The sequence below is a fragment of the Cavia porcellus genome, unplaced genomic scaffold (assembly GCF_034190915.1).
Source record: "Cavia porcellus strain 051 isolate PalLab524CR breed Dunkin Hartley unplaced genomic scaffold, mCavPor4.1 scaffold_6, whole genome shotgun sequence".
NCBI classification, from domain to species: Eukaryota; Metazoa; Chordata; class Mammalia; order Rodentia; family Caviidae; genus Cavia; species Cavia porcellus.
The window spans coordinates 83,536,709-83,560,714 of NW_026947489.1; the positions used below are offsets into that span (position 1 = coordinate 83,536,709).

A 24,006-nucleotide genomic window follows, 5' to 3' on the forward strand; every position below is an offset into this window, starting at 1 on the left:
GGTCTCCATGTCCCAAGCTATGGCCCTGGAGTAGGGTGTAAAGGTAAAAGTCTAAAACTTTTCTGTTCAGCATTTTTTGCTCATCCTATTTTATATTTAGTTATTTGATTAAATGTATATATTACTTGAGTGCAGAAATAAAGTAGGTCATTTATAAATAAGTATATAGTACACGCTCAACAAAGGTTTGTCCACGGAATACATCAAGAAAGTACAGGTGCCTGGCTATGCAGTCAAGTTTAAGCCCCTCCCTGCCAAGGGCTGGGGATTTAGCTCAGTGGCATAAGCGCCTGCCTGGCAAGCAAGAGGTCATTAGTTCGATCTCTAGTACCAAAAAAAAAAAAGAAAAAGCTTAACCCCCAAGACAGGCACACACTTCCTGCATGCCCACCCATGGAGATAGGGCTGGGGCTCTGACTACGCAGAGAACAATCCAGATCTGCCTCTCACCTTGAGCACTTCCTATTCAGCTAACCAAACCCATTTCCTGCGGCTCGATTCTCAGACAGATCTCACATCCATCCACTGGGCTCCACATCTCCATCCTCAAGAACTCAGCCAGGCCACCACGTCCTCACTCAGGTGATTCTGCAACTTCCTCTCTGATCCAACTATCTGCTGGGGGCCCCCCCTCAAACTCATTTTCCATAGACAGTAAAGGTGATCTTTTATTTTCCTTTTTTTGGGGGGGGATACTGGGGATCAAACTCATGACCTTGCGCTTGCTAAGCAGGCGCTTATGCCACTGAGCTAAACCCTGACCCTTACAAGGTGATCTTTTCAAAACTCAAAACTGACCGTCTCTTCTTCTTTCTTAAATCTTTAAATGAGATCCCCAAGCCTCTTAGGGTAAGAGTAAGCCTCTGGCTCCAGTCCTGCCTGTGTTCATCTCCTGTGCGTGTACTTCTTACCCTTTCCATTCCAGACAGCAGCTTCCCCTAGCATGCAGAATGCACCCCAACCCTTCCCTCCCCAATTGTCTCCCACATGCATACTTCTCCAGTACTGCTATCACTTCCCAAGCCCCACAGGAGGCCTGGCCTCTCTGTTATGCTGCCTTGAACGCCCAGCACATCTTCATAGCTTGGATGGTATCATGGACAAAGCATGCAGTACGTTCCTTCATGAATGCGTCCCTCCACCTGCAAACTCCACAAGCACAGAGATTGGGCTGTATTGGTCCCAGCAGTATCACCACTCCCCACCTTTGGGCTTGGTTCAGGACAGAAGCTGCTGACATTTCCTGCACGATGAGCAAATCAATCTTCCCCTACCTCTTCCGTTGGTCACACTCCCCCGAAATCACATAGCTTTCCACGGGTCTCTCTTAGCTCCTGAGAAAGCTCACAGGCCTCCTCTGATGGTCTGCTCTGCCAGCTCTGTCCCTGCACCCCGTCTTCATCTGCATTCACGTCTGCACAAGGCCATGCTTGGCCAGTACACACTTCCTGGTTTATGCACCTGCCTCACTGCCAGCCTAGGAACAGCTGGAGGGCAGGCCAGTGGCTGATTCTGGATCTCTTCAGGTTCTAAGTGTATTCCGGGCAACTTTATATTTGTAAAACACAGCATTCTTCAATATTCCCAGGGAGAATGATTCCAGGACCCTCAAGGAACCCAGAACCCAAGAATGCTCAATTTCCTTGTACAAAATGGCATGGTATTTGCATATAACGTATGTTCATCCCCCTTTATATGTATTATGGTTGAGATCTACAATGTGTTCCAAATCTCACGTACGTGGATCATGGTGGCACTATACCCACCAGTGGATTCCCACAGATGAGCTCATAGCTGACTGCTGTTAGGAGGCTGGAGTGGAAGTGTGACTTCACAGGAAGCGTGACTCGGAAGGGTGCATGCTTGTACCCAGCTCCCCTCTACTTCAGTTTCCTGAGGATGAGCGGCTGTCCTGAGACCCTTCCGCCATGCCCTTTCTGCCTCGGAGCCAGATGACTTTCAGTGGAAACTGAGAGCCAAATAAACCTCTCCTCCTCTTTTTTTTTTTTTTTTTTTTTTGTCTTTTTCATTTTTATCGGTACTGGGGATCGAACTCACGACCACCTGCTTGCAAGGCAGGTGCTTATGCCGCTGAGCTAAATCCCCAGCCCCTCTCTCCTCCTCTTCTAAGCTGTGCTGGGTATTTTGTCCCACCAACGAGAAAGTGACCAATGCAATACTTAAAGTCTGCCCAAGTGACTTATAACACCTAATACAACGCCGATGCTTGATATATAGTCACAATACTGTATTGTTTAGGGAATAACGACATGAAACAAAACAAAACTGTCCTTGATCCATACAGGCGCTTTTATTTTTTGGCATTACTGGGGATTGAACCTGGGGCCATCACAAGGAACTACATCTCCATCCCTTTTTACATTTGGGGGTTGTCGTCGTTTTCGTTTTTGTTTTGAACAGGGTCTCACTAAGTGGCTGAACTGCCCAGGCTGGGCTTAAAATTGCAATCCTCCTGCCTCAGCCTCCAAGAGTGCTGGGAGTAGAGGCATGTACCACCTTACCTCACTTCAGACACAATTTTAAATCTACTGTACCTGCACTTGGTCAAATCCTCAGACTCAGAACCCACAGAAGCAAGGGCCTGCTGTGTGTGGTATAGCTGCCTCCTTTACCTGGTTCCCCTTCCTCCCTTCCTGGCAGCTGCTTTCCAACACACTCCTCCTTTCCACAGTCCCTCCTGGAGAGTGACAATCACAGTGTGAACACAGCGAGTACTCAGAACTGTCCTACCTACAGTGCCCCCGCAGGCCTGTCCCGGAGTAACCTGAAGCTGGGTACATCTGATAGAAGCTGCTGTCCCCACTGGCTGTCCACCTCTCCACGGCAGCAGTGGCACAGCCATGCCCCGGGTTCAGGAGGCTCCTGTGGTGCACACAAGGCATAAGGAACAGGTGCCAGCGTGGCCTCAAAACCAGCTCACCAACAGGGAGGCAGACTTAGTGGGAGAGAACGCGATAAAAAGGCAGAGCTGTCTGCCAAGCCCATGAAGAACTCTACGACAGCAAACAGCCTTTGATCAGCTCTGCCTCGTCAAGCAAAGCTTCTGAATGTCACATGGCACCAGATGTGGGTCACCACGTCACCTGGGCACGGAGCCTCCTCTTCCCTTCTCCTTTCTCCACAGTGAACTGAAGAAGATGTCACACAAGGGGTCCCCTCAGACCCCATCCCTGGAAGCCAGGTGGTGCCAGGACAACAGACAAGGTGGGAAATGCTGGGACTCTCCTGGTCAGCTGCCCCGATCCGTCACTGTCCTGAATCAGAAAGGCAATCTACAGGCTCACGTTTTCTTGATGTGGCCACTGGTCACATCACCGACTTGCTGCCGTGTACAACCATTTGCTGCAGGAGGCCCGTCTCAGGGATACCTTACAACAGTACTGGAGGACAGCGGATACCAGTACTCTACCACCCCATCTTACAGATTGAGCAACTGAGAACTAGCACAGTTAAGTGAACTCCTCAAGGTTACACAGCTGGGAAACTCCTAGCCCGGAAGGAAACGTTAAACCTGCCTACCTCCTAAGCTCACCCCTTAATCCTCAGGCATGCTGCTTCCCACCACCTGCCTTCATTCTTCCTCAGCCTGCACTTGGGGAAACCAAGGCATCAAACTGCAGGCAATCTGCCCAAGGTCATGTTCACCAAGTCTCTGCTGCCATGCTTGGAACACTCACACCTCCAGGTAACCATCCTCCTGTCCACTCCAACCACACAGCAACCCACCCAAAAAAAAACCCCACTCCAAACCTACAGGCCACAGGAGAAAACTCCCTGATGCAAAAAAGCAGGTGACCCCTATCTCTGGTCCCTCTCCACTCACTGGACGGTGAGCTCACTGGTTCTCTCTGTCCTTGTCCTTTCTGCCACCTCTCCTAAAAGACCGAGTCAGCACTGCTAAGACTTGGAAGCAAGGACTTTGAGCCTCAGCACAAAATGAGGCGCCTCTCTAAGTTACTTGTTACTGGAAAGGGACTCACCTCACAGACAGTCAAGTATCACCCGAATCAGAAACTATGAGGAAATGAGTCATGCCTCTTTCAGGAAGCTGGAGAGATGACTGCCAGTTACAGAAAAAGAAACTGAGGCAAAGAGCCGTGGCACCCAGCTGGGAAAACTGGCAGCTCAGAACCCAGACCAGGCTCTGCGATCTGGTCTCGTTTCCCCCTCCAGGCCCACGGGAATGTGCCCCAATGCTTCAGCAGTCTGCCTGCCTCTCTCTCTCTCTCTCTCTCTCTGCGTATTATTTCTAAACCCAGAAACTTTCACCAAAAAAAAAGCAGGGACAAGCAAAAGGAGCCACATTTGTCATGACAGTTGAAGCTCCCTCATCAAGCAACCGAGGTCTAACCCAGCTCCTAATTAATATTAACCCTCCAAATCAGAGTCATGCTCAGAAAATCTTGGATGAAGAGACACAGGGCGGGAGGGGAGTCTCCAATTTTCTTTTTACTTCATCTGGAAAATTAAGAGCACCACTGATTTGAACAAGAAATCATCAAGGAAAGTAATCACAACTCCACAAGGCCTCTAACTCGGTGGACCTGGCGGTGAAACCTGCCACTTTCAGACGCGGGGAAATTAAAGTAATTGTGGCAGGAATAGCAATGATAGCCTGGGTTTGTCTCTCCTCCTTCATCCTGAGGAAATATAAAAGCCCCTATAGAAGTCTGGGAAGGAGATCAGGCAAGAGATCTTCCTTACTCATCAAAATAAACCTGTAGAAAGCCAGCTCAGGACTTTCCCAAAGCGTGCTCCCCAAGACAATACAGGACAACAAAGGGGGTGACAAATGCAGAGAGCAAACGGAGGGTGGAGCTCCTAGAGACCCAACACTTATTTGCAATTTCTGCATTAATTACAATAAACTACTTCATAGCCTAGCGACCACTTAATGGAGCAGCAAATAGGGCTTTTTCCCTATAATTAGTCAATGTAATCTGCCACTATTTCCCTCCTCCTGACCACCCCTATTCTCTTTCCCTTTCCACCCTCCACACTCTAACCCCCACATACACCCCACTCTCTGCTGCAGGTTCTTTTATAATCAAAATCTTGTCCCCTCCATTCCCTAGTGACGCTTGGGAAACTCCATCCAATGGACAGGCTTGATTTGGACAAGAGGAAGACAATATGGACCTGCACCCTGGAGATAACCTAAGGCCAGAGGGTGAACAACAGGTCTGAGGATCAGGATGTCCCAAGCTGAGAGCTGGATACTGTGGTCACTTCCTGGAGCTCTGCCAAGCTCACTCCCACTCACATGCAGGCTCACAGACTGGTAGATCAAAGCCTAATGTCCTGTGTCCCACCCCAACACCCTCCTTCTCACCTGCCCTCACTCACAGCCAGAGTTTTCATTTTACTGAGGTTACTCCTTTCTTCCAGGCATTCCCCAGGCTTTCTCACTGTCTAACCCTGAGCGTCCAGCTTCAAAACGAACTAAGTATCATCAAAGGCTGTGGGCACCTTTGTAAGGAGACAGCACCTTCTTGCATAGATTACAAATATGTAACACTCCTCTGGGTTCTATGTTTTGCTAATCTGCTCTCTAATTTCAGATATTTTCATCACCATCAAGAGCAAATGAACACTTTGTACCTTTTCCATTTTTAAGATGGCCTTAAAATATTGGGGGGGGGGGGCAGGATGGTAGTGCACACAAGGTCAAGGCTCGCCTCAGCAACCGGCAATTTAGTGAGACCCGATCGTAAAATTAAAAAAAAAATTAAAGGGATTGGGGATATAGCTCCGTACAAAGGCCATAGGATCACACATCACCCCCCAAAAAAAATTTTTTTCTCATTATAGACCCAAGAATTTTTTCAATTAATTGTACACCGGATAACTAGTTTAGACAGTCTCACCGAACTTCTACAACTCCACTAGCTTCATTTTTGAACAGCAGAACTGAAGCTCAGAAAGATCTAGACCTTTCCTAAGGTCACAGAGTTAGTGATGGCACCAAGTTTCAAACTAGATTCCTTTGAGTCCAAGGCCTGAGCTCCCAAAATATTATGCACTCTCACGGGATCCAAAACACACTGCCATCCTACCCAAGCCATACACACTCACATGCGCACATACATGTTGGTGTATAGGTATATTCTTTCGTACTTCTCAAATACATTAAAAATATGTGAAAATAAATAAATAAATAAAAATACGCGCAGTGGTAGACTGCAGCACTCACAGCACGGACACACAGACATCCTTTGGCCAACCTGCTGCCGGACACACCCTGCTAACCATGCTGAACTCACACCTACACTGGGCAACACTTCTCCTCCGACAGCCAGAATTTGAAGCATTTTATGACGTTCACAAAATTTCAGAATGATCCCGGGAAGGAGACAGAACGTGTTCTGTCCATTTTGCAGATGACCAGCAAAGGCACAGAATCCTTAGAGCCAACCTGCTGCCAACCACAAGGCCGGTAAGTGACACAGCAAGAGTTCGAACACAGGGAGCCCGCTTCAGAAGTCCGCTAAGCCATCACCCACTCGATGGCAAGGAACACACATAAAGTCGAGGATTAACATGCAGCGTGAGGGGACAGGGCGGCGTCAGGCTTCTATGTGGAGCTTTGTTTTCCCATATTCTCAGGCCCCAACCTGTACAACACAGTCATTCACAAGCTGGTTTCGTGAGTTCCCTGTCATACACAATTGTTCCATTCAATGTCTCCTGTCAATATCTGAGCTCAGAGGGCTGAGGAGTCATCTCCAGGCAGCTCTCTAAACCCCTCCACAGGCAGGAGCTGTCTGAAGAACTCAAATTCCAACCCAAAAGTGCTGCACAACACCTGGGGGATTTTGTCCAGGTAGCCCTGAAAACATGGCCATTTCCCATGAACACAGTCAAGCCTTCCCTGAGGAGGCCCGTGAGGTCCCACATCCTCCCTTGGTCATCTCCTGGCAGCTGTAGGGAGCGCTCATGGTACCCTCCACTCTAGCCACGGGGGCCATGCTGAAGAGGAGATCCAATGCTGAGAATGCTCCAGCTTCGGGCGAACAGGCTGATGGGGCAATAAAGGCACTCACGACACGCTGACGTGGCGGTGTGCCAAACACAAGCTGCCCAGGCAGGACCTGAGCTCTTTAGAACTTTAATTGAATTCTTTCAGCAAGTGCAGCAGAAAAATTCATAATGAGCTTCCCCGCCCCACCACCACTACCACTCCCACGATGGCCATCAGCTCTGTAGTTGTGTGGAACCAGTGAAAAATCATTTTTTAACAAGGACACGGGATGTGCATGGACACTAACCCGAACATCGTGTACTGCAGGGGAAAACAATGATCAGATCCAAGGATTTTTATTTTCAAAGTGATCCGAGTAAGGCATTCTGCCATAATCAGCTTTACCACCCCTATTAGTACAGGAAAACAAGTTCTGAACCTGGCTCCCTAGTGAAAAATGCAAAATTTGTATAATTAAAATTATACTTGTGAAATTCAAACACACTTTAATTTCCTAAGGGCCCCCTAATCAAGTCAGAAGTTCTTACTAAAACCAATTATCTGCTTTGAAAACAGAAGAGGAAATGTATACATGCAGCGGTCTTGCAGAGACCCACAATTCAATTTTTTCCTAGGTCCCCGTATCCTAATTTGATCCTTTTTCCCCAGGCAGATGACGACTGAACCCATAGGTTGGTTTTTATTGTGAGTGTTACCTATGTGTACACTGAAACACTTGTGCATGTTTGTTTGCCTCTAGCTACAAAAATGACATATCTGAGAGCTACCCCAAAGGGAATCGCGTCAAAAAAGTATAAAAACCGGCTGCTTCTGCAAATACACGCTATGGGTCCACCTGCTCACGCCAGACCCCAGCTGGCTTTTTTTGCTTAAGATCTCATGGAGGTTTCTCGAACACTTGCCCACTATCCTATAGACTGCTGATCCAACAACATGTATGGAAGGAGATGAAGTCACTAGCTTCCTTCTGAAGTGGGAGGACCACAAAGCCAGGGACCCCTGGGGGCTGTCCAGGAAGTCAGCAGCACTCAAGCTTCTCACCTCCTTACCAGGCACATGCTTGGGGTCACTGCAAATGCTTGCACAGAAAGGACATGGAAATGCAGAATACTCTCCAAGACATTAAAATATTTAAGAAGCAATTGTACCACCTATACGAAGAGTTATGAGGATTCGAAGGAAAAAAAAAGCTATACACCAATAGGTTTTCTTTCTCTTCTACTCTGCCTGGAATCCATTTCAGAAATAAGGATATTGACTTTTCACACTCTTGTCCCAGAGAGGTCACAGTGAGGCTGTTCCAGCTAGGATTCTGGCCCCACACACCCCACCGGGGCTCCAGCAGGCACTCAGAAAGTAAAACAAAACTGCCTCCTGTGGCAGGTAGAAACAGAGGACACAAAGGATCACACATGGACTGTCCAGGGTGGAGAGTCTGGGGTTAAAACTTTCTTGTGAAGATGCAGGAAAAAAGGTGTGTGCGTGCACAAGCACACACCCCGCCCATGTGAGCACTCAGGAGGAGACACACTCAGCCGGGAGCCAGTCATGGGAACTGCGACTTGGCTGCTCCCATGCCTCCCTCCCACCCGAGCGGTCACCTCATTAATGTCACTCAGCATCACATTTTGCTACACTAGGCCTTTCTGCACTCTGTTCCCGTAGGCAGCCCAAGAGCCTGCTTCCATTGTGAACTTCTGTTCTTTGGGAAACTATCAAAAGCTTTGATGGGAGAAAAGAAAAAACTCTTACAGGGCCTCCCTTCTCAGTCTTCCCCCTCCTCTGGTACATTCTCTTTGGTGCTTTATGCAACCTCACTACACACACAAATCATGCTCTGAAAGTCGTTTACAATGTGTCACAGAGTTTAAAAAAAAAAAAAAAAAAAAAAAAAAAGATTGCGGTAGGCATCTATTTGCAATTGCCCAAAGAGAATAATTCATTTTGGTGGAGGATATGGATGAAGCCCTCAATACATTCCTACTCTGTTTCCTGCCCTTCAAAACAATAAAAATGTAAAAACCCAAACAAAAGAAGGCCAAGGTGGCAGCGACAGAATCTCTTGACCCCCCAAGGAATTTATTCTCCTGGATCTTCCAAAGTACTTTCGCCAGAATGCATCATCAAGACCATTTTATTAGATTTTTCTAAACCCTTGAAATTGTCACATAATTGAAACAGAAACAGCAATTTAGAGCTCTGAATGGATTTCTTAAAAAGACCGAGCTTACCCAGCAACACTGCCGCCCCCCTTGCCTGCTCTTGCCCCTAACCTAAATTTAAGGCCCTTGCACACAAAACCCTATTTATCTTTTAAATCCTCTCCTGCCATAAAAGTTACACATTCCCCTAATGCCTTAGATTTCAGGACGTTTGGGAGAAACTCATCCCAGACAACAGGCTAAAAAAAGAATCCATTAGCATTAACTTGCCTGTCACAGCCAGTGACAAATAAATGAATGTGATGCTTTCAGATCGGTCATTGGTAGAACTACCCCTAGGCAGATAAAGACCAGAACTTGGAGAGGGAAGGCTCTGAAGGAGACCTCTCACACAGCAGGGTCCCGGCTCTTCCCTAGCTGCTTCCCAGGACTTTACTCTCAGAAGCAGCAAAATCACAGGCACCCGATACAGAAAAGGAATGAATTCTGGGTGCCCATGGAGCATACCTGAGATAAAGGGTACATGCTGTCTCGCCTCCAGAGCCAGGACCTCACGAGCAAGCCAGGCCACCAACACAGAATTGTCCATCTTCATGTGTTGCCTCATCCATCACCAAAAGAAAAGGGCAACAGTACCAATCAACCCACAGGCTGCCAAGTAAGGTCTTCCTACGACATGAGCTGTGCCACCCTTGGGGACAGTAACAGATGACTGGATGGATGCTTACACTGCACCATACTGTGTGGCCGCTCAGAGACCTATCGTCTCATTTCATCTCCTTAAACAATTCTATGATGGAGGTACTGTGGACAACCCTGTTGATAAAAATGAGGACACCAAACCATTAAATGATTTCATAGGATATTCCACAGCTATTTAAGTGTCACCACTACACTAAACAGACTCACAGAAAATAGGCAATGGAAAGTAACCTGAAGCTTCTTGGACACAAGGAATTCTGTTCTTTAGCTGAGCATTTTCTACTAGTCAGGCAAAGTGGAAGAACCTAATCCTATCCATTCACATTGGATGCATTAAGGGTTTGGTTAGTAGTCAGAAAAACAAGGGAGACCTTGGGATTCAGTGAGTCCAAAGGTCAATCTAACCCTTACTAGTTCTGTGGCCTTGGGAAAACTATTTACCTTTGTGGTTCTCAGTTTACCATCTGTCAAGTGGAGATCACACCAACAATAGTAAAGTTCATCATAAGGATTAAATTAAAGGAGATTTCGAACACAGAGGCTTAGTGCTGGGCCTATAACATCCTAACTCAGCCACTGTTTTGAATCAACTCTTTATTTTGTTTTGAATCTCTTCTTTATTACTTAAAGTCTCAGGATTTAAATTAAAATGTATAGCAGCCAATCACCCAGCCAAAGAACAACTTTCTGATGGCTTGGAAGCTTGGTGTTATCTATCCTTGAAAGACAAAGAGAATAGAGAATACCCTATTGTACGAAGGAGCCAGTGGGGTGCGTACCTGTCCCATCTGGACCAGCCATCCTTAGCCACTGCTACAACATACAACAGGGTGCTTGGCCCAAGACTGCACTGTCCGCCCCTCATGCCACACACAAAAAACACATCATGATTTCAGAAACGCCTGTTCCTTGTACCCAGCCGCCACTGTCCAAAGGCAAAGCCCAAGCAGATGCTACCTGTGAAGTCACAGGTCAAACTGTTCCAAGCAAAAGGACATTGGTGTCCCATAAGGAATCTGAGATCTCTGCATCAGGAGAAATAACATCTCGTCGTCTATATGTGAAGTCACAGTCACAGCTTAGACAAGGACAAATATGCGGAGATGTTTGGGATTTTGTCTACACTGTGGTTCCTCATTAAAAAAGAAAAGAGAAAGAAAGAAGGTGGAAACAGGAGAACAACAGAGCTCTTTGTAAGCTGCCACATACCCCAGAGATCAGAGGGAGTAACTGCCAAGAGCATCGCTCCTAAAGAAGGGTCTATCACCAGAGAGAGAACAGTCTGAATTTTAAGCTGAAGCCCAGGTCCAAGTTGGGAGGTTCGCCCCGAAACTCTATTGGCTGTAGTCTATGACCTTGGCTTCTTAGAAGCCCAAAAGAGCTCACGGCATCCCACGAAGCACCCCTCGGGAGCCTGCACACATACAACAGGCTCCCAGCCCTGCCAGACAAAGCTCAAATTTATCTGCTCTGCCTAACAGCAAAGCCTTTCCACAACCTGCCCCTGACGTACTTTCCAAGACTCACCCCAGACCACGCTGCCACATGTGCCCTTTGCTTGACCGTGTCTAGTTCCTGGCAGGAAGAAAGAGCCGCATTCTTGCCATTCCTCCTCCTAGCTGCTCATCAGGACAGAGACCACCTCCTCCAAGAAGCTTAGATCTTCCTTCCTCTCCCCTCATGCTTCACTGTTTATTGCATTCTTGCCTTGGGCACAGGTGGCTCCCTCCTCCCAACCTGCAGCAAACTGAACTCAACCACTGTGTCTCCTGTGTCACTTTTCATTCATTCTAACTGGAAGTCAGTGTTGTACACAAGTGCTAGTGCAAGAGAGCTAAGAGGTACTTTTCCTTAATTAGTAAAATATGCTTGTGCCCTCACAGTTTACTGTTATGGACCTAAACACCATAAAACTCAACAAAATACCTAACATGGGCCCCAGTGCTGAGCAGGAACCTGATAAATAATTACTGAGCTACATAAAGTGGCAACTGAATGGATGAGGAGAGATGGTCTCTGCCACCCCCACCCATCACTCTGACTGGCTTTCGGGTTCACATCTGACAGTAGGTGCTACACCCACCTGTTGATTCTGCTGACGGTCCCACCTCAGTGAGAGCTCCGTAAAGCCAGCGGCAATGTCCTCTTCTCCGTGCTTTCCCCAGAGCCCATCTGATGTGCGGTACACAGTCAGCGCTCAGTACCGTCCAATGAGTAAATAACGACTGAACGAGTGAACAGCGCTCGGCACAACCCCTAACAGATACAGGGGCTTAGTCATGAAGTTTTTGCTAATTTATTATTTGCTTTTTTGTCTTTTTCCTTTTATTTTTATCAGTACCAGGGATCGAACTCACGACTGCCTGCTTGCAAGGCAGGCACTTACACCATTGAGCTAAATCCCCAGCCCCTCTAATTTATTATTATTGGAAGAGCAATGACCACAGAGAAGATACAGCAACACGGAAATCTAGAGAAAAAAAGTGTCACAGTCATATGCTGCATATAATGCCTTCCAATCCACAACAGGACCACATCACTGGTGACATCTTGGCCACCTAGACTGGGGAAACACAGTACACACTGCAGGTTAGAGGGACACACTGTGTAATGGCACCTCTTGTAGCCGGTGGCCCTGTCATTAAGCAGCACAGGTCTCTGCTTCAGAAAGGGAACAGCGATATCTTAAGCTGGCCTTTGAAGGAGACACTGTTGCATATACTATGAGGAGATGGGAAGCCACACAAGGGTAGAAAGAGGAGAGATGAGAGATAGGTTGGAAACAGTCCCTCATGCAAATCTCGAAAAACCCTGAACACCAGTATAAGGCATTTCATTCATTTAAGTTCAGCAGGCACCAGGAAGCACTGGTGCTTTAGTGAACCCCTGCAAAGGTGAGTTTGCTCATGGATCAGGCAGTAAGTAAGAGCTGCCTGAGCTCCTGTCAAACACACCAAATCCAGCAGGAGGAGGGAGCTGGTGAACCGCATCTCCCTAGGCAGTGTCTTGGAGATGCTGGCTGAAAAATGTCCAGGTTTAAAAATCTACAATAGGACAGGAAGAGAGCACGCTGCTGAGCCTCAAGAGGACCTGAGATGGTCAGCAGCTTCTGCAGAAACTGCGTCCTCCCCCCCACTTCTTGGAGACACAGGCAGCTCACTTGTCTGCCAAAAAAATTCTGACATGGAACATGGGAGCTCTGTCATCTTTGCAGGCTGACCTGAACAATGGAATACGAGCATGGAGGAAAGGCGAAATCCAGCAAGAGGACATTTGTAGGACAAGGTGCCCCTCCTCCTCGAGCCAACACCTGCTCCTGTGACTTGTAGCACAGGAAGGAGCAGCACTCTCCGGTGAGAAAGAAGCTAAGCCACTAATCCTCCCAGGTCCCTTTGCTGGTGTGGCAAAGGGCTGTGGACAGGACAGGACACACCACCACGTACTCACATGAATGAGGAAACCCACCCGCAGGCAGGTTAACCGTGGCTGCCAGGTGACAGCTGCAGATCAGTCAAGATGGCAAGATGCTACAGTGACCTGACCACAACAGCAAGGGGAGGCCACATGCTGGAACCGCACCCTTCTCCCTTGAGAAGCTGCCAAGAAACCACCCCCCTGGAACGGGAGGTGCACGTGCAAGTGCTCGGGCTGCTTCTGCACCCATCTGGGCACACGCTTAGCACAGAACCTTCCAGGGCCCTAACACTTCGTCAGAGGATGAGACATGAACAGGAACACCTGGCTTCTAACTCAGTCCTTCCACAGCTTCACTATTCTTGTGACCTGAAGCAGCCAACATAATGTGACCGGCTGGCAGATCCTTCCACTGGGAAAAAAGCAGGCTGGATTCAGCGCATTTATTTAACTACTCAACGCTGACCATCAACAGCTCCCTGCTGCCAAGAGGATTATGTTCATTCCAGTGACGATTTTTCTGAGGTCATTTTATCATTATAATCTGTTTATTCTATTAAAATCATTCTATAATATCAGTAGACATTTGCTGGGTTCTACTTTTACTTGTAAACATGGCCACCAATGAATTTTACATTTGTCTTCAAAATAATTCCACTTAATGAATACTAACTTTTTTGTTTTTTTGGAAGGGGGTGAGATTGGGGATTGAACCTGGGTCTTCATAATAAGGTATATCTCCAGTCCTCTTTAAATTTTTTATTTGAACATAATGTCTCCCAAGTCTCCAAGGTGCCCAGGCTGTGCTCAAACTCGCAATCCTCCTGCCTCAGCCTCCCAGAGCACTGGGATTATAGGCATGTGGCCACTATACCCAGAGAATGAAATGGAGATTTGGAGGGGCTTAGATGACTTGCCAATGGTCACCCAGCTAAGACTAAAGGTAACTGAAAAAGGCTGAATAAACGATACAAGGTTCTGGCCTTTGAAACTAAGGAAAGCACAATGCATACGTATGGGTTAAAATGCAAATGGCACCGTGTACAACACTGTTTTCATGTACCCATTCAAAACAAATTTAAAAATTAAAAATAAAACGTAAAAAGAGGGAAGTGACAATTGGGAGGAGTGAGAAGTGTTGTAATGCACAAGAATAGGTGGGACGGGTAGAGGGTTACACTGGTCTCCACTCCTGCCCAAAGGTGGAAGGAGTCTCCTGTTCCTTCATACACAAGAACGAAGCCACAAGCTCAAGCAACAGTCTTCCAGGCAACACCACTTCTGCCCAGAGGGCACAAAGACAGAAGGTGGCATGATTGATTTCCATCAGCCTCATTTCTCCAAAGGCTTCAAATTAAGTTATCTCCCAGAGTACCATGGCCATTTTAATTTTTTAAAAGATGGGAGGGAGTGCTTCTAAGTATTTCACAAAATGAAACAATCACCCTGAGAAACAAGGAGAGATGGGATGGACCACCTTCTCTTCCAGGGTCAAAATGGACTTCACTAATTAACAGTCACTGGTCTCCAAAGAGCTGTCCCTTTACTAGTTAATAAGGGCCCCATTATACTTCACTTGAGATATGCTCATTTACATTGCAAAGGGGACAGATGAACTGCAGGATTCCAAACTCTTTCCTAGGTCACTCATTAAAATTATGGTCAGAATAGATTTTTATTTACATGATACATGAAAGAACATTGTGACAGGACTAATATGAAACCTGCTCTTCGATGCCACAGATTTTCTTGCATCTTGAATTACAGTTTCTTTCCACTAGTCTTGTTTTAACACCTCCATGGAATAGTTCTCTGGCGAGTGTTAGCAAGGAGGGAGAGCCAGAAAGCAGAGAAATGAATTTTAACTAAGACACAAACTGACGTATCATTTACAAGATCCTCATCCAGCCCAGGAGAGGAGGGAGGCAGTTCACCCCTTCTCCTGCCACTGAGTGCCTAACAAAGACCTGCGTAAGGAAGATAATCAATAAGATGTCCCTGCAAGTTCTATATTCTTGCCAGCTGGGCTGTGGTCTCCAACAGAAACTTCAATCCCCAACTACGAAGGGCAGGCTCAAATACTGTCGGAAAATAACCTTTGACAGAGAAAGCACTTTCTCCTCATCCTGCTCCAATCCCAACCACCACACACCTGGACAAGTCGCAGGTTGCCTTGCTGGGGCAGAACAACCTCAGAACCATCTAAGAGCATGCCCCGAGGGGTCAGACGGAGAGATAGCACAGTGTCATACAGTCAGATGACCTCACAGCACAGCAGGAGGAGACGCACCTTGGTTGAGAACCTGGAACTTCGGTCTGGAGACTCTGGCTGGCATCTGCTCTACACAGCCTACTCATCTTGGGGAGCCCATTTCCTTCTCCATAACACAGGGGTGCCACCCAGCAGCATCCTCACAGGACAGACCCTCAACCTGCAATCTACCTGCCTCAGCCTGTCAAAGTGCTGGAATTATAGCTGTATATTCTCACTCCATTTCTTACAGAACTGGTGTGAGGACCTAACAAAAAAATAATAGTAAAAATAGTAGTTGACCCTTACATGGCACTGCCATGCTCTAAGTCTTTTTTTAAAAGCACATTACTTTTATTTAGTCTGCACAAAAGTCCTACAAAAAGGGGGAAGAAATGAGGTTCAGGGAAGCTACATGTTTTTTTTTCCCCAAATTTACACAGCTAATGAGTGGAACAGCCAATGTCTGATGCATGGCTGTGAAGTTTGCAAACCACCACCATTCCAAAAACCAACAATAATAATGGTGACGATAAGCTGTGAGGCTCTGGCATGGACTGTGCCCAAAACCCTCTGAGGAAGCTGCTGTTAGCACTTCCATTCTATCGATGAAAAAAAAGGCAGAGTTGGGATTCAGGTGGACACAGCACACAGCAAAGTCCTTTGCAAAGTGACCTCTGCCATAAAAACTAGGGTATTATTATTAAATCCTTAGCATTCCAAGGAAACATGCTCCCCCAACTGGTTTGATGTTAACATCTGAACATCTAAAGTCTGCTACAAACATCCCAGATTGAGAGTTTGGGGGGATGCACACTTTTCCAAGCTGGACAGTCTATTTTGTTTTCAAGTTGAATCTAGCACTGAGAAACAAACCATGGAATATATTTAAGTAAAATATTGCCTTCTTAGTTTGAAATAAAAAAGTTCTGGGTTGGAAGTAGATAACAAAGGGGTGGGGAAAACAGGTCAAACCCATGGTTTAAGTAAAACAAGGATTTTTTTCCAGGTTCTCTCCAGTCTAGGGTGATCTGATCTAATTTCTGAGTAGTCAAGTGACTAACCTGGAAATTTGAAGATTCACACTTAGGGAGGAAATAACAATTCTTCTAAATCCAGGAAATACTACTAATTCTGGACAGCTTTTGTGAAATGTGAAGGCTCACACGCAGAGGGGACAGTTAGAACAATCCCCAACTCTGTGCTACTACAGAAGTAATCTAACCTGTTTCGTGTATTAATTCCTATCATCTGTTTAAGCTTTAGGGGGGAAAGTGCCTATGAAAATATGTCATTGTATTTACCTAAGGAATTGTGGTTCTATCCTTTAAGAAGAGAAAGAATCACTTAATCATAATGCAGGTCCTAGATCTGAAATTCTCAAAATACCATCCACAACAGCCAACTTTTATTTGCCAATGTGCAAATAACCATTTCCCTTCATACAGTTAGAAGGTTCCGCTCTCTTCTGCTGAAAGAAAGAAACTGAACTTACTAAAGCCATAGCCCTTTCCTTTTATGCCCTACAATCAGAAGCTTCAACTTTCCCCTTTCCCAAGAGTATCAAGGACACAGGATACAGAAAAGTACTTCTCCCAGTGTTATTCACAGAGGAAAAAAGCATCCTAAAAAATGCACACTGGGCGTGTATGTCATCCGCCCTTCCAACTTAACTGCAGATTTGCGCAGCTGTGCTCTCAGGGCCGCACCTGGCAGCCCTGAGATATTAGGTACACGCTGCAAAGACAGCACAGGGCTGCCTTGACCTCTTCAGGGAGTTCTGCAGGACCGCTACTACAGGGTTACCACGGCACGGCATCAGGACTTCACTGCTCAGGTGGCAGTACCGGGCCACAGAAGCAGCCCTGATTAAGGGTCCCCTAATTTATCCCATCAACCTGAAACCTGCTTCCTCTTTCATATTTATAGCATTAGGGCTCCAGAAAGGTATTTTCTTCCAAGAAAATCTGTTAACTAAAATCCTGCTCCCCTCCAAAAACTCCACCAAAAAAAAAAAGTGCCTTTCAAAGAGTCACAAGGAAATGCCCAACTCTTCCTGAGACAATCTCGGCAATGCTTAAAAGACTAAATAGAATGCTTGCTTAGAATGCTTGCATAAATATTGCGACAGACGAAGCCACATCCTCCCACTAAAGATCAGACTTGTCCCTCTCCCAAGTTGAATGCTTAGGACCCACCTAACAAGTCAGCTAATTTGGAGGTGTGTGGTCAGCTCACCAAGCTGCTTGCCTGCACTCATAAGTAACGCCCCAAGCCGGCACTCTAAAAGCACAGTGAACTCCAGGTTCCAACAGCCCACTGCCAAAGCTCTGTTGGAAACCTAAAATTCTCAACCATTCCCGAGTGCTAAAATCATAGCTCGTTGGTTATCCCACTTACCTTGGGTTGCGCTCGACGAGGAAATGCAACTTTGGGGTCAATCTGGGGGGGAATTAAAAAGTAGAAGTCAGTGGAATACTTTGAGGAGACAAAAAAAATATGATTAATCACCTAATTATTAATCATTCATTTCTCAGGCTTTGTAACAACTTTGAGGAACTTCTCAAGCAACTTAAAAGTTCTATTTTGACCTCAACTTGCATAGTCCCTTTCTCAAAATGGGTGAAATAGGTCGCCCTCCTGAAATGTTCCAGCATGCATTTCAGCATATGATGTTCTCCAAAAACCACATCAGTGCATTATTTGAGCAAAGGCTTCTCTTGCACAGGAACTGAACAGAAATGATAACCTGCAGCTAATGTGCAACATGTGGCCAGCAGAAAAGATGGAAACAATGCTACCACTAAAAAAAAAAAAAAATTTAAAAGTATCATTTAGCATTAGGTAATTAATTGGCTGGCACTTCTTTCCAGCACAAGCATAGAAAGGAAAAAATTTTAAAAATCAGCATCTAAAAACTCCCCATAGGCATCCAATGCAAGGTTCTCTTTGAATTAATGTGCCTGTTTTAGCAAAATAAAATTATCTGGAATTAATCAAAAGGATCATTTGTGCCGAAAATATACCTTAAAAGAAAGCAGTTGTCAAATACTATACAGCTTGCCTTGGCTCTTCAAGAAAAAAAAAATTACAACGAAAAAGAAAAGGATGTGCATGAATTAAATCACTTGGATTTTAAAAACAGCAAGGCCATCGTGAGAAAGATGAAAAAGAAAATGACTGAACAAAAGAAATCAGGGCAGCTACCGACAATTGGGGTATTCCCGACTCAGCTTCACCCCAAATGGAAAAACTCCTCCACTGCAAACCAAACACTTGGACAGCATATGACCCCCAGTCAGCAACTGGCTTTAAAACTCCAAACAATTCCCACAGAAGCATCTGAACCGAACAGGCTGAGGCGAGGACAAAAAAGTTATTGGATAGATAAAAAGAAGAGGAAAGGACTAAAAACAAATTCAACCACTGTTGGTTTTCATTAGCTTTCTAAATGTCACAAATCTTTGGACAAAATTCAAAATGGAGAACGTCATGAATATTGCTACGAGTTATTTGCTTATAGGCTTTGCTCTCATAATAAAAATTTTCCCTTTTAAAAAGTTAATCTGAACTTTGTTTTTAGTTCTGCCATGGAGGAAATAATAATAATAATAAATAATGCTTTGGGAGAAAGGCACAACATAGTAGTTCCTCTGTTCCCTGAGTTCTATCTCCTAGGATTTCAGCCAGGAAGATATATAAGGATTTATTGTTTTTGTTAAGGCAGTTTAAAACCTAACAGAAGTTTACATTCTGTTGCCTACCTTTAAGCATCACCTGAGAAATGAGAGATTACTTTTTCAGAAACTAAAACAGACAAAAACCTCTGATCTAGGAAGCTACCCTTCCATAAAGGTTACAATGACTGCATCTACAGGTGGGCCCAGCACTGACTGGAGCTTGTCTACAAGAGAAATACAACAGGTGTGGATTTTCCATTCTGTTGACCAAACATAGGGGCAGAGGTATCTGTTCTTAAATGCTCCCCACAAGGAATAACTGGGATTTGGGGTTTTTCTTATTGTTTTTGCTGACCAGCACAATTGCAATGTCACCTTGTTTGCCCAGTAAAAGGTGAGAGAGACCAGAAGGGAGAAAGGTGCAAGGAAGAATATAAAACACTAAAAAAAAAAAAAAAAAGTATTTGAAATTACAAAACCACAAACCAGTTCTTAACTGTGTGGTGTGTGTTCACATCAGTGCGACACACGGAGACTGGAATTCTTCCACTTACAAAGTGTACCCTAGGATCTCTAAAGCAGAGCAGGGGTCAGGGGAAGATGGCAAATCCCAACCTTTTGCACATCCCTGTCAACTAGTTTTTTAAAACAAACAAAAAACAAAACTACCAAAAATTAAAACATTAGTTAGTTAGGTACAGCTCTACTTACTGTATCTACAAAGTCCTCTAGGAAATGACTAGGGTACTATTTTGGATGGGAATGGCGTTACCTAAACAAAGCTTTTAAGGTAACAGTAAACAAGATCCTCGTATCCATGTCAATAAACCAACCGCTTCTGCCTCCTGCACTGAACGGTTGAAACAAAGTCAAAAGCTAGGTTATAATAAATAACAGTGACCAAAATATGTCTACAATCAATCAGGAGGGGAAATCTGCAGACTATACACTTACTAGAGGGACCCAACCCACCAGCCACCACAAAAACCAAACTCTACTTCTCCCACCTAGGTAGGGTGAGGGAAAGAAATCCCCAAATTTGCCTTGAAATAGTTTTCCTCTTTAATTTTAATAGCTTTTTGAAGCCAAGAAATCAAGGAGGAAAAAAAATCCTTTAGACATCCCTTATCACCCTCAAAGGCTTATTCCTGAAATTATCTAAAAGTACAAAAAAAGTCAAGCTGCTAAGACTGGCACGTCCAGGACAATTAATAAATCAACTAAGTGTATGAGGTCTTTTCCTAAGGGGAGAACATACAGAAGGGGTGAATTTGTAAAATGAATTTGCAGTCACCAAAGGTTGCCAGGTTTCTTGTTTTCTCTTCTACTCAAAAGGACTCAGAAGATCACTTTATCCAGTCTACTTTACAGAAGAGGAAACGGAGGCCTAGAGGCAGGAATCACTTGCCCAAACTCCTAATGGGCAGCTGGACCTAGAATCCCATCCCTGCCTCAGCCCGCAAGCCTACCCTGGAGAAGCAAGAGTCCCATTGTGCCCAGCACCACATCCTGTGTCATCCTGAGGCCGAAGCTTTAGGCTGCTAACTAAAAATTCTGGGGAAAGCAAAGGAGACAGAAGAGAAGGGAGGAGAGGCAGGAAGCCAACATAGGGGCTAAACAAAACACTGCAGGCTCCCTAGCCTCCCCTAACATTAAATTTATTACAACAGACTGACACTGCTTTCCCCCTAACTTCAACCTAGCGATTTTTCCCCTCTAGGACTCTGAATCTGAAAAACTTCTGACACTGTAAAAGTATCCACAGCCAAATGAAAGGATCCACAGAGCAAAGAAAAAAAAAAAAAACCACTTTGAAACCCAAGGCCTTATCAGCCTGCAATTTCAGGCCATCTGGAGTTACCCCAGTGGATGCCCAGCTTGGCTCTGCCAGTGTCTCCTTCCCTTAACCAACCACATTCCAAATCCCAAGTGCCCCCAAGAGAAACCTGTTGCCTGGGCCTAAGAGGAGCGCCCCCTGCCCTCCTTCCAACCGGCTCCCCTCAGCCAGAAAGCAGGCAGTGCCTTCCACGAGCCGATTCCCACAGCCACAGCTGGTGCCCGGCTGACAAAGTTCCACTGGCTCTCCAGTGGAGTTTCTCGGCACCGGCACGGTCCCTCTGCCCGGGGACAACCTCTCCCTGAGCCGAACCCCCTCCCCCAGCCGCAGCCTGGCAGCCTTAGGTGTTGCAGTGGGACAGGCTCTAAAAAGAAAACCCCAGACCCAGTCATAGCAACAAACTTGTAAGGCAACTCGCCAGCTCTGCTTCAAAGTACCCCGTTCTATCCAGCACAAAGGCAAAAGAAGGCGCTGTCCCTTTAAATGGGACTGTCAATGACCATACCGGTCCGGAAAAGGGTCTAGGAACAACAACAACAACAACACAACAACAATAAAAAGCAACCTACCGTCTTGGAATCTAACTCATGGTGGGGCTGACCTAATACTTTATCTACACTTGCTGGATCTGCGAATGTGACGAAACCGAAGCCTCTGAAAGGAGACAAAGAGGGAGAAAAACAAACAAGAAAATGTGACACCATTGAAAGCAACCAGGAGACCTCCTGCAGAATGGAGAGCCAAAGTGCCGCCCCCCCCCCCGCACCCCCAATTCCATGCCTTCCCCTAAAGCCCCTCCTTCCCACAGCCCTCCACCTCGCCAGGAAAAAAATCAAGGTTAACGGGAAAGTGGCTGGGGACAGGGCGGCTGAAGATAACTTAGGAAAAGGCAGGAGCCTCCACTCTGGTCGCCTCAGTTTCCCTCCTCTTCCCTTTCTTAATGCTTTGTTTTATTCCAAAGAAGCCAGGCGCTCAGATCCACCCACCTTTCCAAGAGTTTGGAAAGCTTAGAGTGTAAGAAAGGCACACATTTAAAAGAAAAAAAAAAAAAAAGGAAAAAAAAACTACATGGAAAATGAATGAAACTGAATGTCATTTTAAACGAGAAAAAGAAGCGACAGGAAAATGACTTCAAGAGGAGGGGTGGCCATCTCTGTATCCAGAGTTTAGCCTTAATTAACAATAAATAACCTTTAGGTGGGGGGGTCCAGACCAACCCGCGCCTGAGCCCCATTCTAAATCCGCTTAGCTACTTCCGAAGACATCTCCAAAAATAAAACTTAAACTTTGTTCTAAAATAAGATAAAATCCAGAAGGCAATGGTTTACCTGGAGCGTTTCGTAGTGGGATCCCTCATGACCATACATTCTCTAATTTCTCCAAATTTGCTAAAGTAGTCTCTAAGGCTATCTGTAGAGAGAGAAAGAGAGAGATGGGGCGGGGGGGGGGGGGAATGTGTGGACAAAAAAAAAAAAAAGCAATGCAAATTGTGATCAAGGACAAAAACCAAAAGTAGTTTTCAGTTGTTATTCTGTTTTGTTTTTGCATTTTCTGCACACGCGGGGGAAATTCGGCAACAGAGGTCGCGTAGAGGGCTCGGAAAGGATTTGCTATTTAAAAAAATAACCTTGCACAGGAGAAGTGGGGAAGCTAATGGGGGGGGCCTCCTACACCGGGATAACAAAGAGCAATAAAGAAACCAAGAAGGGGGGGACGCCTGGGTCCCCCCCTCCCTCCCTTACCTGGTGAGGTCTGCCAGCTCAGTCCACCGATAAACATTTTACTAGAGGAAGAAAACATAACAGAAGTGAGCACCGATGTCAGATCGGCCATTTTGACGTGTAACTTACAAAAGCTACACGGAAAGCTGGGGGGAGCGGGCGAGCGCCAGACGGGAGGTGGGGTGGGGGAGCAGGGGACGGCGAAACGCCACCCAAAGGTGTGTAACTTCCACGGAGGGGAGGCAGGGCGCGGGAGGGCGCGGGGGCGCGGAGATGCCCGGCCCCGCGCACCGCCGTCCCCGCCGCTGCAAGCAGGGCAGCCGAGGCGGCGCGGTGGGCAGAGGCTGGAAACTTACCCGGGGTCGTGCTGGGAGTCGTTGGCGCTGCCCGAGGTGCCTTGGCTCCCATTTGCCTCCATAGCGGAGCCCCCCCGCCCCCCCACCCCCGACACACCGAGCCCCACAGCGATCGGAGCGGAGCGGCGGCCGGCTCCGAGCCCCAGATCTCCGCTCCCTCCTCCCCCTCCGCGGCCCCCCCGCCCGGGCTCCTCAGAATCGCGCTGCGAGCCGCGGAGCCGGGCCGCGGCGAGAGCCGTCACACGTGGGCTCGGCTTAGCTCAGCCCCGCCGCCTCGCACACCCCCTGTCCCCGTCCCCGCCCCCCCGCCCATCCCCACCTCTCCCCCTCCTCCTCCCCACCCCCATCCCCTCCTCCTCCTCCTCCTCCTCCTCCTCCACCCCTCCTCCCCTCCTCCCCTCCTCCCCAGCGCACGTGGGGCGGAGTTCTAGAACGTCGCGTAACCAATGCGGTGACGTCACGCACCCCGGGGCGGCCCCGCCTGTCCGCGCGCGCACACTCGGCCCCCCGCGGCCGGACCCACGGGGGCGGCGCGCGAACCCAGCCTCCTGAGGGGGCCCCGCCTCCTGGCCGGCGGGGCGCCAAAGAAGAGGGGGCGCGCACCCCGATTCCTCGGATCACATGGGCCGCAGGGCGGGGGAGGGGGCGGGAAGATCGGGAGAAGGGGCGGCGCGGAGAGCGGGCCGCCGGGCTGCAGCCGGCCGGGAGAAGACGCCCCCCCCCCCGCGGTAGTCCGTCCCCTCCATTCAAGTTCGCCGGGCCTGGCTCCGGGATCCGGAGATGGCACCAGCCGCCCGGCCAGCTCTGCTCCGCTTCCAGCCGCCGCGCAGAAATTTAGGTCAAGGACGTCGGGAGCAACTCACACCCTGGCCCTCTTCGG

General features: G+C 47.1%; 1 protein-coding gene across 20 annotated transcripts in view; it reads right to left on the reverse strand.

Moving 5' to 3' along the window:
• Msi2 (musashi RNA binding protein 2) overlaps positions 1 to 23,346 on the reverse strand; it is a 359,255-nt gene extending 335,909 nt beyond the window's left edge. For 7 of the 20 annotated variants that reach the window (XR_010048246.1, XM_063251255.1, XM_063251254.1 and 4 more), the window contains exons 1-5: positions 23,127 to 23,283; positions 22,792 to 22,832; positions 22,378 to 22,459; positions 21,619 to 21,703; positions 17,933 to 17,974 (exon numbers count right to left, since the gene is read on the reverse strand). Coding sequence is in view for 17 of the 20 variants with exons in the window: in XM_063251255.1 (XP_063107325.1) it covers positions 17,933 to 17,974; positions 21,619 to 21,703; positions 22,378 to 22,459; positions 22,792 to 22,832; positions 23,127 to 23,188 (312 nt within the window). In the remaining 3 variants the exon portion in view is untranslated. Of the gene's footprint in view, positions 1 to 17,932; positions 17,975 to 19,984; positions 20,063 to 21,618; positions 21,704 to 22,377; positions 22,463 to 22,791; positions 22,833 to 23,126 lie in introns of those variants that run through there. The other 13 variants (XM_063251266.1, XM_063251258.1, XM_063251262.1 and 10 more) reach the window with 11 other exon arrangements.
• Positions 23,347 to 24,006: the final 660 nt, after the last annotated feature.